General features: G+C 50.5%; 1 protein-coding gene across 2 annotated transcripts in view; it reads left to right on the top strand.

Annotated features, from left to right (window-relative positions):
* The first annotated feature begins 4,425 nt into the window (after positions 1-4,425).
* The window catches only part of LOC136694584 (protein bicaudal D homolog 1-like), a 34,748-nt gene continuing 23,873 nt past the window's right edge, over positions 4,426-15,300 (top strand). For both annotated transcript variants that reach the window (XM_066668265.1, XM_066668264.1), the window contains exon 1: positions 4,426-4,943. In XM_066668265.1, the coding sequence (XP_066524362.1) occupies positions 4,725-4,943 (219 nt within the window). In that variant the 5' untranslated portion in view covers positions 4,426-4,724. The remainder of the gene's footprint in view (positions 4,944-15,300) is intronic.

The following is a 15,300-nucleotide window of genomic DNA, read 5'->3' as shown; positions in this document are numbered from 1 at the left end:
TAACACTGTTTATGTGAACAATAAGAGTTTATTTACTCAAAAAACATACAAAACAAAACCCTAATGTCACATTAAACCCATGCAGACACAGGGAGAACACACCACACTCCTCACAGACAGTCACCCGGAGGAAACCCACGCAGACACAGGGAGAACACACCACACTCCTCACAGACAGTCACCCGGAGGAAACCCACGCAGACACAGGGAGAACACACCACACTCCTCACAGACAGTCACCCGGAGGAAACCCACGCAGACACAGGGAGAACACACCACACTCCTCACAGACAGTCACCCGGAGGAAACCCACGCAGACACAGGGAGAACACACCACACTCCTCACAGACAGTCACCCGGAGGAAACCCACGCAGACACAGGGAGAACACACCACACTCCTCACAGACAGTCACCCGGAGGAAACCCACGCAGACACAGGGAGAACACACCACACTCCTCACAGACAGTCACCCGGCGGAAACCCACGCAGACACAGGGAGAACACACCACACTCCTCACAGACAGTCACCCGGAGGAAACCCACGCAGACACAGGGAGAACACACCACACTCCTCACAGACAGTCACCCGGAGGAAACCCACGCAGACACAGGGAGAACACACCACACTCCTCACAGACAGTCACCCGGAGGAAACCCACGCAGACACAGGGAGAACACACCACACTCCTCACAGACAGTCACCCGGAGGAAACCCACGCAGACACAAGGAGAACACACCACACTCCTCACAGACAGTCACCCGGAGGAAACCCACGCAGACACAGAGAGAACACACCACACTCCTCACAGACAGTCACCCGGAGGAAACCCACGCAGACACAGGGAGAACACACCACACTCCTCACAGACAGTCACCCTGAGGGAACCCACGCAGACACAGGGAGAACACACCACACTCCTCACAGACAGTCAATCGGAGCAGGACTCAAACCCACAACCTCCAGGACCCTGGAGCTGTGACAGAGACACCACCTGCTGCTTCACTGCAGTTATTTTTAATAATAAATATGATATTAATAATGTAATACAATAATAACTAAGCTGCCTAAGCCTTCTGCACAATGCGGTGTAGTTATGAACGCACTGTATAAGCAGGGTGTGAATTATACAATGATAATTTGGGGGTGGAGCTTTTCTTTAGGTTGTAAGGAGAAACCAGACCAGTGCAGGGGTCTGCTTCAGGGAACTGGAGTCTTACAGCCTTCACAGAGTGTCGTTTACGGTAATGTCTGCAGTTCATTAACGATAAATCCATTACAGCAGCTAATGACTCACATACCACACCACAGTCTTTAAAGTCAGGGGTCACCAGCAATATATATATATCATAGAGCAACATCCCTCAGTGCTACTGGTTACTATCAAACACAGTTTAGACCTGTACCTGACCAACATTAAAGCCATAGACCACACAATGATCAAGATCTGTCTGCAGTTTTCTTGCCCTAAAAAATTTAAGTCATATTATACACAGTGGAGCAGCAGGTGGTGTCTCTGTCACAACTCCAGAGTCCTTGAGGTTTTAGGTTCGAGTTCTGCTCCGGATGACTGTCTGTGAGGAGTGTGGTGTGTTCTCTCTGTGTCTGCGTGGGTTTCCTCCGGGTGACTGTCTGTGAGGAGTGTGGTGTGTTCTCCCTGTGTCTGCGTGGGTTTCCTCCGGATGACTGTCTGTGAGGAGTGTGGTGTGTTCTCCCTGTGTCTGCGTGGGTTTCCTCCGGGTGACTGTCTGTGAGGAGTGTGGTGTGTTCTCCCTGTGTCTGCGTGGGTTTCCTCCGGGTGACTGTCTGTGAGGAGTGTGGTGTGTTCTCCCTGTGTCTGCGTGGGTTTCCTCCGGGTGACTGTCTGTGAGGAGTGTGGTGTGTTCTCCCTGTGTCTGCGTGGGTTTCCTCCGGGTGACTGTCTGTGAGGAGTGTGGTGTGTTCTCCCTGTGTCTGCGTGGGTTTCCTCCGGGTGACTGTCTGTGAGGAGTGTGGTGTGTTCTCCCTGTGTCTGCGTGGGTTTCCTCCGGGTGACTGTCTGTGAGGAGTGTGGTGTGTTCTCCCTGTGTCTGCGTGGGTTTCCTCCGGGTGACTGTCTGTGAGGAGTGTGGTGTGTTCCCGCCTTGCGCTCAGTGATTCCGGGTAGGCTCCAGACCCCCCGCTGCCCTGAACTGGATAAGGGCTACAGACAATGAATGAGTGAATGAATAAATGGGAATAAAGTCACTGAAAGTCACTGTAGTTTAGGCTTGTGTCCTGTCTCCTCCATTTACACTGGGACAGATACAGCGTCTACAGTGGGAACTGTTAAAGGGAGAGTTGGATCCAAAGTAAACTCTCTTTGAGTGAATCACATTATGTGAAGCAAGTTTTTTTAACATTTGAACAATGTGCCTCAGTCGTGTTCACTTTTCGACGTCAATGTACCGAGTCACTGCTGTAATGTTTGTGTTCACAGCCACCAGATTATAAAGTGTTGGGTTCTTGTTCAAATTTCCCTTTCCACTTTAAAATGGTGCGTACGTTACATATTGAGCTTGTTGTTGATGTTAAGCTCCTGATGTGTTTTATACGTTTCTTATTTTGTGCAGAAAATACACACAGTCCACATCAAAATAAACCTGGCTCCTTATTGGAATGTTCTGTTTCACCCTAAAACTTCAGCCTGAAGCCTGTGTCGCCGCTGCAGAATTTAAGGTGGAACAGTAAAACTGAACATCTTCATCTGAATGAGTTACTGAAGGCAATAACATGTTTTTAAAGCTAGGAAGCTATTAATACAGTGCCTTCTCTTGCTTGTGCAGGTGGTACCTTAATGAGGAGGCAACCCACGTGACCAGTAACATGTGTGAGGCGGGCGGAGGAGATGTAGGGAATGGTATGGTCCAGTGTCGGGGGGTTTCTTCCAGGCACTGGATATAAGACGTTTATTGTAATATTTAACGTTATAGCTGTGAAGGATGTATATGTTTTTCAACCTCCAAACTTCTGCTTTTACCCTGGTTTGGAGGGGGGAGGGGGGGGGGGTCAGAGAACCGTTATTTGGACCCTGAGTGCACGTATAACACATCAGAATTAATTATGTATTTCATATGCCACAATTAAAAAAGAAAATAACACTATTTTGAGTTATGAATTATTACCTAGTGTTACTTTAGAATGGAAGTCCATTTCCACCACAAAAATAATATTAATAAAAAAGACACCTATTTCTGTTTCATTAATGTGTAAGTTGCTATCTCAATATTCTGAGATACTATCTCATTAGTCTGAGATACTTGGTCAGTATATTGAGATACTATCTTATAATTTTGAGACAGTATCTCATTACATTGAGATATTAACTTCTCAAAATAAAGAGCTATTATCTCATTATCTCAGAACATTGAGATAACAACTTACACATTAATGAAACAGAAACTGGTGTTTAATTGCTGTTTATTTTTGTGGCGGAAATGAGTTTCCAAACTTTAAAGAAAAACACATTGATGAAAAAAACAAAAGTGTGTTTTTTTGGAAATGAATTTCAGCAGAAAGTAAAAACTACACGACCTCAACAAACATTTCCTTCTTTTAAAGAGTATTTGTTGAATAAAGAGCTCAGGTTAGAGATTCTACAGTCCACAGGTGTTTTTGTGTCTGCACAGAGCCACAACTCTTCACACACAGGGTCAGAAAGGATGTGGTATCGCTGAGGACGAGTGTAAACACTTCATCTTTATCAGGCTTTCAGTGATGTGTAAACACACAGATCTTAAAAGATAAAGGTCAAATTTCCACCCTCCCTCCTTCATTCCCTCACTCACTCACTCCCTCACTCCCTGCCTCCTTCCTTCATTCCCTCCTTGATTCCTTCCCTACTTTCTACATCCATGCCTCCCTCATACCCTTCTTCCTTCATTCACTCCATCATTCACTTGTTCCCTCCCTAAAGCAATGCCCCTTCATTCCCTCCCTCCCTCCCTCACTCATTCCCTGCCTTCCTTATTCCCTCCATCTCTGCCTACATCAAAGCCTCAATCTTCCCTTCCTTCCTCACTCCGTCTGTCATTGTTCACTCCCTCCCTGCCTCCCTCTGTCCCTCACTCACTCAATACCTCCCTCACTCTGTCACTCATTGCTTCCCTTAATCCCTCCAACATTCCCTATCTCCCTTCTTCAGTCCCATCCTCACTCCTTCTCTCATTTCCTTCTTTGTTACCACACTCACTCCCTCCTTTACTGCCTCCCCCGCTCTCTCCATCCCTCACTCTCTGCCTCCCTTCTTCATTCCCTCCCCTCGCTCCCTTTCTCATCGCGTCTTTAATTCCTTCCCTCCCTCACTCCCTACCTCCCTCCTTTATTCCTTCATTCATGCTCCCTCCCTCCCTCCCTCTGACGTCACGGCCCGCCGGATGGCAGCAGGTTAGTGAGAGAGTGTGTGGAGGAGAGAGAGAGATAGAGAGAGAGATGGCGCAGCGCTCCCCATGAGCAAGCAGAAAAAGAAGAAGAGGAAGAAACGATGCTAGGCCGCTGCAGAGGGACCGCACACAACGAGGGGGCGCCCGCGGGGACGAGCTAAGGCTGACCGAGGCTGCGGGGATGTGTGAGCGGCTGACTTTGCAGCGGAGAGACCGGGCTGTGTGACGCTGCGGCCCGCCGCCGATTAACGGAGCTCCGGGGCGGTGGAGGAGGACGAGGAGGAGGAGGAGGAGGAGGAGGGGGTCGGAGACCCTGCGGAGTGATGGCCGCTGGTGGAGGAGAATGTGGGGAGACAGTGGAGCAGTACCGGGCGGAGGTGGAGCGGCTGACCAGGGAGTTGTCCGAGGCGAACCGAGAGAAGGTCCGGGCGGCGGAGTGCGGGCTGGTGGTTCTGGAGGAGAACCAGACCCTGAAGCAGCAGTACGCCGACCTGGAGGCCGAGCAGGAGACTCTCAGACAGGAGCTGGAGCAGCTGCAGGAGGTGAAGGAGAAAACACACACACACGGCCCCCGCCCCGTCAGCCTCCTTTACATCAGCATCAGTGTTATTGTTGTTGTTGTTGTTGTCTTCTCTCCTAGAACTCTACAAACTTTAAAGGTGCCATACCCCCCGGTCTCCACAGTGGAACACAGTTCTGTTTCTTAATGAAGCGTCTGTGACCCGCTTTGGTCCAAACCCCACGAGCCCCACAGCAGTGTTCTCCCCCTGTGTAAACAGCCCCTGTTCAGAACGCCCGCTTTCAGCACCTGTTCCTTTAAATGATAATGAGCCGCTCGCTGTTCACCCCGACCCCGAGCGCACAGCAGTGAGGAGCGAGGAGCAGAAGCTCTGGTTTTTAGCCGTTTTCACTCTGTTCTCTTTCTTCTCCGTTTTTACTCAGTGCTCTTATTTCTCCGCGCTCGTTGTGTCTGTTTTTCTGAGTTTAACCTCGTCTTTGCGCTCTCACATAAACACGGGTCCAGCGCTGTGATTGGACAGACTCAGACGAGGGGGCGGGGCCATTCTAAAGTCTCTGCACTTGACGTCAGAAGCGGAGCAGTGTAAGAACGACTCGTTTGATCTGTTTTCTGACTCAGGCAGCGCACAGTAAACTGACTGGGCTCTTGTTTCACAGTGCGTGTGTTGGTGGACTCCAGATGAACACGTTAATATAAACATGTATAATATGTCCTCTTTATGTATTTTTTTATTGGTTTTAAAAAGTGTTTGTTGTTCTTTTATAGGAATGTTTAATGAAATGTTGCTCGTGTGGAGTCAGAAATTCAGATTTGTTCAGATAGTGTTTACAATGAAGGACCTGAAAGAGGACTTCATGGGTCAGTCCAGTCTGAATCGGACTGAAAGTGTGAGCGCTGGTTCAGTCAGGCGGTGTGTAATTGTTGTCAGATGTGGGGGTTGTTTTCTCTGCTGTGAAACTGTGGTATCTGCTTTGTTTATGTTCAGATGCCCCGCGACTTTTATAGTGGAGTCTTTCAGATTTCAAAGCAGTTTTTCTTCTTTTTCAATTTAGAAGAGAATACATGTATATCATATGAAATATAATTCACCAACTGACAGCAGAGTAGAGCCTCTTATGGTTCTGGTCGGAGTACAGGAGATTGTTTACTTTTTCAAATAACAGGGAAACACTCACACGGCCAGCAGTGGAATGTAGATATGTATTATAAGTGTGTGCTGACTGTGAAAAAAATATACAGTACTCAGTAAAAGTTTAAGGCACGAATGATTATTAATTTATTAATTATCGTTGTCTGTGACCCTTATCCAGTTCAGGGCAGTGGTGGGTCCGGAGCCTACCCAGAATCACTGGGAGCAAGGCGAGAACACACCCTAGAGGAGGCGCCAGTCCTTCACAGGGCAACACACATTCACACACTCACACCTACGGACAGTTTATGAGTCGCCAATCCACCTACCAACATGTGTTTTTGGAGCGTGGGAGGAAACCGGAGCACCCGGAGGAAACCCATGCACACAAAGAGAAAACACGCCACACTCCTCACAGACAGTCACCCGGAGGAAACCCACGCATACACAGGGAGAACACACCACACTCCTCACAGACAGTTACCCGGAGGAAACCCACGCAGACACAGAGAGAACACACCACACTCCTCACAGACAGTCACCCGGAGGAAACCCACGCAGACACAGGGAGAACACACCACACTCCTCACAGACAGTCACCCGGAGGAAACCCACGCAGACACAGAGAGAACACACCACACTCCTCACAGACAGTCACCCGGAGGAAACCCACGCAGACACAGGGAGAACACACCACACTCCTCACAGACAGTCACCCGGAGGAAACCCACGCAGACACAGGGAGAACACACCACACTCCTCACAGACAGTCACCTGGAGGAAACCCACGCAGACAAAGAGAAAACACGCCACACTCCTCACAGACAGTCACCCGGAGGAAACACACGCAGACACAGGGAGAACACACCACACTCCTCACAGACAGTCACCCGGAGGAAACCCACGCAGACACAGGGAGAACACACCACACTCCTCACAGACAGTCACCCGGAGGAAACCCACGCAGACACAGGGAGAACACACCACACTCCTCACAGACAGTCACCCGGAGGAAACCCACGCAGACACAGGGAGAACACACCACACTCCTCACAGACAGTCACCCGGAGGAAACCCACGCAGACACAGGGAGAACACACCACACTCCTCACAGACAGTCACCCGGAGGAAACCCACGCAGACACAGGGAGAACACACCACACTCCTCACAGACAGTCACCCGGAGGAAACCCACGCAGACACAGGGAGAACACACCACACTCCTCACAGACAGTCACCCGGAGGAAACCCACGCAGACACAGGGAGAACACACCACACTCCTCACAGACAATCACCCGGAGGAAACCCACGCAGACACAGGGAGAACACACCACACTCCTCACAGACAATCACCCGGAGGAAACCCACGCAGACACAGGAAGAACACACCACACTCCTCACAGACAGTCACCCGGAGGAAACCCACGCAGACACAGGGAGAACACACCACACTCCTCACAGACAGTCACCCGGAGGAAACCCACGCAGACACAGGGAGAACACACCACACTCCTCACAGACAGTCACCCGGAGGAAACCCACGCAGACACAGGGAGAACACACCACACTCCTCACAGACAGTCACCCGGAGGAAACCCACGCAGACACAGGAAGAACACACCACACTCCTCACAGACAGTCACCCGGAGGAAACCCACGCAGACACAGGAAGAACACACCACACTCCTCACAGACAATCACCCGGAGGAAACCCACGCAGACACAGGGAGAACACACCACACTCCTCACAGACAATCACCCGGAGGAAACCCACGCAGACACAGGAAGAACACACCACACTCCTCACAGACAGTCACCCGGAGGAAACCCACGCAGACACAGGGAGAACACACCACACTCCTCACAGACAGTCACCCGGAGGAAACCCACGCAGACACAGGGAGAACACACCACACTCCTCACAGACAGTCACCCGGAGGAAACCCACGCAGACACAGGGAGAACACACCACACTCCTCACAGACAATCACCCGGAGGAAACCCACGCAGACACAGGGAGAACACACCACACTCCTCACAGACAGTCACCTCAAGGACCCTGGAGCTGTGACAGAGACACTACCTGCTGCTCCACTGTGACACCTAAGATTATTAATATTTAAAATAATCTTCTCAGTAAGCCTGAGGCTTGTATAAAAACAATATAAAAATCCAATAAACACAGAAACACAAACACAGTAAAAGGATGTTTGTTCTAAAAGCAGACGCTGTGTTGTGAGCGAGTGAAGAACAGTGTGTTTCCAGATGTTTCTCCTGATCGTATGGATTTGTTAAATCTACAGCACACTTCATTTAACACAGTGAAGTATTTATTAACCTCTGACACTAGGCGCTGGACGATCACCTCAAATAACACTGGACTGTCACCAGGAGAGGTGTGGAAAGGGTTAAACAACACAAACACACACACACACACACACACACACTGGAATAATGGCGCTGGGTTTATTCTGATTTCAGGGTTCCGTTTGTTTGTTTGTTTTATTTAATGAATAAACACTTGCAGCTCAGATAAACAGCTTTTCAAATCTTTTCTGAGCTAAGACCCATCCACAGAACTGTATATTGATCTTTATGCTTTTTAGACACAGCTGGACTCTGCCAAGACCAGGAAAGAAATTAAGCGAGACCAAAGACAGACAAGTCCAGGGCGTTAGAGGAGTGTCTCAGATGAGGCCCTGAGTAAACGTTCAGAGAGGGCTACCGCTCACTGTTCTGTTCACAGCGGAGAGGGTTTATTTTATTGTTGCTCCCAGAATGTTGTTGGAATGTTGGTCATGACAGTGTCCTCTAACCTTGGTCTGAAATGTTCAGGTAAAACGTCGTTGTGAGTAAAGCAGGGAACGCTGCCTGTGAGCTGTGGGGGTCCGTGTGGAAACTGTGGAAAACTCAGAATGAAGTTCTCAATATTCTAACAATGCCATAGAAATGTTTATATACTGACTGTGACTGTTAAAACATTCATAAATCCTCTTACTAATTTAAATTTGAATGTGGAGGGTGGATGCGGAAGATGGATGTGGAGGGTGGATGCGGAAGATGGATGTGGAGGGTGGATGCGGGGGCTGGATGTGTAGGGTGGATGTGGGCTGGATGTGGAGGGTGGGTATGGAGGGTGGATGCAGGGGCTGAATGTGGAGTGTGGATGCAGAAGATGGATGTGGAGGGTGAATGCAGGGGCTGGATGTGGAGGGTGGATGCGGGGGCTGGATGTGGAGGGTGGATGCGGGTGCTGGATGTGGAGGGTGGATGTGGGGGCTGGATGTGGAGGGTGGGTATGGAGGGTGGATGCAGGGGCTGAATGTGGAGTGTGGATGCAGAAGATGGATGTGGAGGGTGGATGCGGGGGCTGGATATGGAGGGTGGATGTGGGGGCTGGATGTGGAGGGTGGGTATGGAGGGTGGATGCAGGGGCTGAATGTGGAGGGTGGATGCAGAAGATGGATGTGGAGGGTGGATGCGGGGGCTGGATGTGGAGGGTGGATGCAGGGGCTGAATGTGGAGGGTGGATGCGGAAGATGGATGCGGGGGCTGGATGTGGAGGGTGGATGTGGAGGGTGGATGCGGGGGCTGGATGTGGAGGGTGGATGCGGGGGCTGGATGCGGAGGGTGGATGCGGGGGCTGGATGCGGGGGCTGGATGTGGAGGGTAAATGTGAAGGGTGGATGCGGGTGCTGGATTTGGAGGGTGGATGGGGGGGCTGGATGTGGAGGGTGGATGCGGGGGCTGGATGGGGAGGGTGGATGTAGAGGCTGGATGTGGAGGGTAGATGTAGAGGCTGGATGTGGAGGCTGGATGTGGAGGGTGGATGCAGGGGCTGGATGTGGAGGGTGGATGTGGGGGCTGGATGTGGAGGGTGGATGTGAAGGGTGGATGTGTAGGGTGGATGTGGGGGCTGGATGTGGAGGGTGGATGCGGGGGCTGGATGCGGAGGGTGGATGCGGGGGCTTGATGTGGAGGGCTGGACGTGGAGGGTGGATGTGGAGGGTGGATGCGGGGGCTGGATGGGGAGGGTGGATGTAGAGGCTGGATGTGGAGGGTAGATGTAGAGGCTGGATGTGGAGGCTGGATGTGGAAGGTGGATGCAGGGGCTGGATGTGGAGGGTGGATGTGGGGGCTGGATGTGGAGGGTGGATGTGGGGGCTGGATGTGGAGGGTGGATGCGGAGGGTGGATGTGGGGGCTTGATGTGGAGGGTGGATGTGGAGGGTGGAGGGTGGATGTGGAGGGTGGATGCGGAGGGTGGATGTGGAGGGTGGATGCGGGGGCTAGATGTGGAGGGTGGATGTGAAGGGTGGATGTGGAGGGTGGATGTGAAGGGTGGATGTGGAAGGTAGATGTAGAGGCTGGATGTGGAGGGTGGATGCGGGGGCTGGATGTGGAGGCTGGATGCGGGGGCTGGATGTGGAGGGTGGATGCGGGGGCTGGATGTGGAGGCTGGATGCGGGGGCTGGATGTGGAGGGTGGATGCGGGGGCTGGATGTGGAGGGTGGATGCGGGGGCTTGATGTGGAGGGCTGGATGTGGAGGCTTGATGTGGAGGGCTGGATGTGGAGGGTGGATGTGGAGGCTGGATGTGGAGGGGTGGATGTGGAGGGTGGATGTGGAGGCTGGATGTGGAGGGGTGGATGTGGAGGGTGGATGTGAAGGGTGGATGTGGAGGCTGGATGTGAAGGGTGAATGTGCAGTAGCTTCCTCTATAGACAGTTGACTTTAAGGCTGTTCACAAGAAATTGAGACAAACCATGAGTCAGCATCCCGCTTCTCCACACGGGATCCACCCGAAACTACTCAGATGTCATTTCTCACTGTCGATCTCATTACCCTCCGGAGGTCTCCTCTACCCCTCGCTCACTCCCCCTTCTGCTAACCTTCAGAATAGTGCTGGCACTGCAGATGTCGGGGCCTGAGAAACGATGAGCAATTAATGAACTTTGTAAACAGCCTTTAAGTGAATGAGCATCTTTGCTCCGTGTTGGTCTCCACCCTTTCTGTTGTAGCAGGGAGGGGTGGATTTGGACGTGGATGGAGAGATGGAGGGCGTCGAATAAAGGAGAAACTCACAGTGACTTCTCTCGGCTGATGTGTAATAGAGAGGGACGTCCTCACCATTACGTCTTGAATTGGTGCGAGAGAAAAATCTCAAAGATTCTCTCCATTTAAAAGGAACACTATGTTGTATTTCTACCTTAAAGTGGCAGCTTCTAAATGGTTGTGATGTTCCACTGAGCTGTAAGAGGGGGAATAGAGCCTCTGTGGCTGCTACGCTGGGTCCACTGTTGATTTACTGCACTAAACAACTTCTGAACCACGGGCGGAGGACTCTCACGAGAAACGGCTAACACTTAACAGCACATAGCTCACAGGTGGATGGTTACCTCACTACAAGAAGAATATAGCACAGTATTCCTGCTACGGCAGAGAGAGAGAGAGAGAGAGAGAGAGAGAGAGAGAGAGAGAGAGAGCGGCCGTACAACAGTTAATACTGGACTGAACAGTAGAGTGAGCTGAAACAGACCTGAGGACACAGGTTGGAGCAGTGAGTGTCTGTGTCCCTGTGCTGTGGTGTTAGTCAGTGATAGTTTTGTTGATGAACATGTTATAATCAGTTTGTGAGAGTCACTGAGCAGTGAGCCTGTGTTTGCGGCTGCTAACTTTAGCCGGATTAGCTCACTTTTACCCGTTAGACATTGATTCTGGTAATAAGTGCTTTTCTCCGGTTGCTGTGTGAATTAAACGACTGAAGTTACTCTTTGTGTCTGTGGAACCCACGCTTTGTTGAGGACAGGGTTATAATCCAGTTCTGAGAGTCACTGATAAACGAGGGATAGGGCTAGCGCCTGCTAACTTTAGCTGGATTAGCTCACTTTTAACCGTTAGACATTGATTGTGGTAATAAGTGCTTTACTGTCAGCTGCTGTGGTTATAACAGCTCTAGTACCACCAAGGTTACACTGTATGTTTGTAGTAACATGGTCCAGTGTGTATTATGAGCGATATATGGGTTTTATCATGTAGTCAACATTATTTTATTTGATTCACACATTCCCCCGGCTCAACATCAGCTGGAGCCCCACAGCCGCTCGCTCCGACTGTAAACATCACTCAGTGAGTGAGTGAGTAAAAAACAGAGAGAGAGAGTGAGAGAGGTATGGGTTTGTCTGTGAGAGGGAGTGTGTGTGTGAAAGCTGGTCGTGATTATGTGAGTGAGCGAGCGGGGGGGAGAGAGAAGTTTGTGAGACTTAAAGTAGCACTATGTTAGTTTGGAGAAATGGCACCCTCTCTGGTCGAAATGTGTTGCTACAGAAAATGTGCAGCAGAACACTTTGTAAAGAGTGTTATCCTGTGTTCCATGTCCGTGAGGGAGAGGGAAGTGAGTTGGATAAAAACAAACGTGATCTCTGCTGCAGCTGGAGATTTTACAGATGGAGAGTTGGTGCTGGTCGTCTGCGTTGCGTGGCGTAGAGTGACGACTCTCTCTGGACGATCAGCGCTCTGCAAGGTTTACACCCCACGGTTTAGTCCCTACTCGACTCGCTCTGAACCACGAGAGAACAGCCACTAAACAAGAACTCACTTCCAGAACCAGGACCTGATTCACCTGGTGGAGGAGGAGAAGAGATGAGTCGAGTTGGGACCCTGCAGTGGAAAAGTGCCTAAGACCTGGGACAGATTTCTCATCTGGAGCGGCAGGTTTTCCACTGTGTTTAAGCAGAGAAACCTTTGGCAGGGAGACATTCCGAAGCTCATTCTCTGTCTGTCCCTGTCTGTCTGTCTCAGAGTGAGGACGGGACAAGAGCACTGGCTCTGAGGTCAAAGTGGTGATAACACCTGTTGTTGCTGGTGGACGGATCTGTTCCTGTGCAGTGGACACTTCAGGAGCTTCACTCTGTGTTCTGTAGAAGAAATAATCATCTCCAACACGAACAAAGCCTGTGGTGGTGTTACACTCAGCGCACAGCAGCTGGAGCTCAGAGATGTTCTCGTGCTAGACGTATGAATTATAAAACGCTGAATCCCACTCTCCCCCGACTCCAGAATATCTCCGGCACGTGGACGTGGATCACACTCGGAGAGAGCCACGCACTGCATTATTCACACCCACTGCTCTAAAAACACACAGCTCTTAAAGCACAAGCTCTGGAAACCCTCAAAACTTACAGGTCTTATCCTGTTTATAGTGGGCGTGTCTTATCCTGTTTACGGTGGGCGTGTCTTATCCTGTTTACAGTGGGCGTGTCTTATCCTGTTTATAGTGGGCGTGTCTTATTCTGTTTACAGTGGGCGTGTCTTATCATGTTTATAGTGGGCGTGTCTTATTCTGTTTACGGTGGGCGTGTCTTATCCTGTTTACAGTGGGCGTGTCTTATCATGTTTACGGTGGACGTGTCTGATCCTGTTTACAGTGGGCGTGTCTTATCCTGTTTATAGTGGGTGTGTCTTATTCTGTTTATGGTGGGCGTGTCTTATCATGTTTATAGTGGGGGTGTCTTATCCTGTTTACGGTGGGCGTGTCTTATCATGTTTATAGTGGGCGTGTCTTCTCCTGTTTGCGGTGGGCGTGTCTTATCCTGTTTGCGGTGGGCGTGTCTTATCATGTTTATAGTGGGCGTGTCTTATCCTGTTTACGGTGGGCGTCTCTTATCCTGTTTATAGTGGGCATGTCTTATCCTGTTTACGGTGGACGTGTCTTATCCTGTTTACGGTGGGCGTGTCTTATCATGTTTATAGTGGGCGTGTCTTATCCTGTTTACGACGGGCGTGTCTTAGCCTGTTTACGGTGGGTGTGTCTTATGTTTATAGTGGGCGTGTCTTATCCTGTTTACGGTGGGCGTGTCTTATCCTGTTTACGGCGGGCGTGTCTTATCCTGTTTGCGGTGGGCGTGTCTTATCCTGTTTACGGCGGGCGTGTCTTATCCTGTTTACGGCGGGCATGTCTTATCCTGTTTGCGGTGGGCGTGTCTTATCCTGTTTACGGCGGGCGTGTCTTATCCTGTTTACGGTGGGCTTGTCTTATCCTGTTTACGGCGGGCGTGTCTTATCCTGTTTGCGGTGGGCGTGTCTTATCCTGTTTACGGCGGGCGTGTCTTATCCTGTTTACGGTGGGCTTGTCTTATTCTGTTTACGGCGGGCGTGTCTTATCCTGTTTACGGCGGGCGTGTCTTATCCTGTTTGCGGTGGGCGTGTCTTATCCTGTTTGCGGTGGGCGTGTCTTATCCTGTTTACGGCGGGCGTGTCTTATCCTGTTTACGGCGGGCGTGTCTTATCCTGTTTGCGGTGGGCGTGTCTTATCCTGTTTGCGGCGGGCGTGTCTTATCCTGTTTACGGCGGGCGTGTCTTATCCTGTTTGCGGTGGGCGTGTCTTATCCTGTTTACGGCGGGCGTGTCTTATCCTGTTTACGGTGGGCGTGTCTTATCCTGTTTGCGGTGGGCGTGTCTTATCCTGTTTACGGCGGGCGTGTCTTATCCTGTTTACGGTGGGCTTGTCTTATCCTGTTTACGGCGGGCGTGTCTTATCCTGTTTACGGTGGGCGTGTCTTATCCTGTTTGCGGTGGGCGTGTCTTATCCTGTTTACGGTGGGCGTGTCTTATCCTGTTTACGGTGGGTGCCTTCCAGAAGCCCCTGATGTTGAGCTTCTGAAAAGTTGGTGGAGTGTCACCTCAGGCCCAGACAGGTGCCGTAACTGAAGGGTTAGATTTAATTGGATTTGTGACCGAATGAAATTATCCAGAACAGTCTGCTTCTCTTTGAGGACGTTTCAGCCTCTGACCGCTCTGAGAGAGACAGCACTGACCGCTCCGCTGCCACTGAGTGAGGAGGAGGAGGAGGAGGAGGAGCTCCTCTTGCTCTTTTCTAACAGCCACAGAGTGGTTTTCTTAAGGAAATTACTTTTCACTGCATTTAATTTTCTCTGTTATAATTCTGTTATTATGAGTTTAAATGTCTTTTAAAATGAGCATTTGGCGCCAGCATCTTCATTAGGACAGTGCTCCACAGGGAGGGGTGTTTTTTTCCGATGTCCTGTGACCCTCAGCCCTGTTTCAGATGGAAATGCCTTAGGCTTGAAGTCAAACATTAAACACCATTAAACTACACAGGGCATCGCCTCTGATAGAGTTTAATGCACGAGTCCCTTGATGTCTGTCTGCACATGATGAGCTCTGCAGGGGGTGGGAATCAGAAGGTGATTACCATGATGCTTTGCCCCCAGTAACGATGATATCACACA

Source organism: Hoplias malabaricus, chromosome 4 (assembly GCF_029633855.1).
Source record: "Hoplias malabaricus isolate fHopMal1 chromosome 4, fHopMal1.hap1, whole genome shotgun sequence".
NCBI classification, from domain to species: Eukaryota; Metazoa; Chordata; class Actinopteri; order Characiformes; family Erythrinidae; genus Hoplias; species Hoplias malabaricus.
The sequence above is the reverse complement of the archived record's forward strand: the minus strand, read 5'-3'. Positions and strand labels throughout refer to the sequence as shown.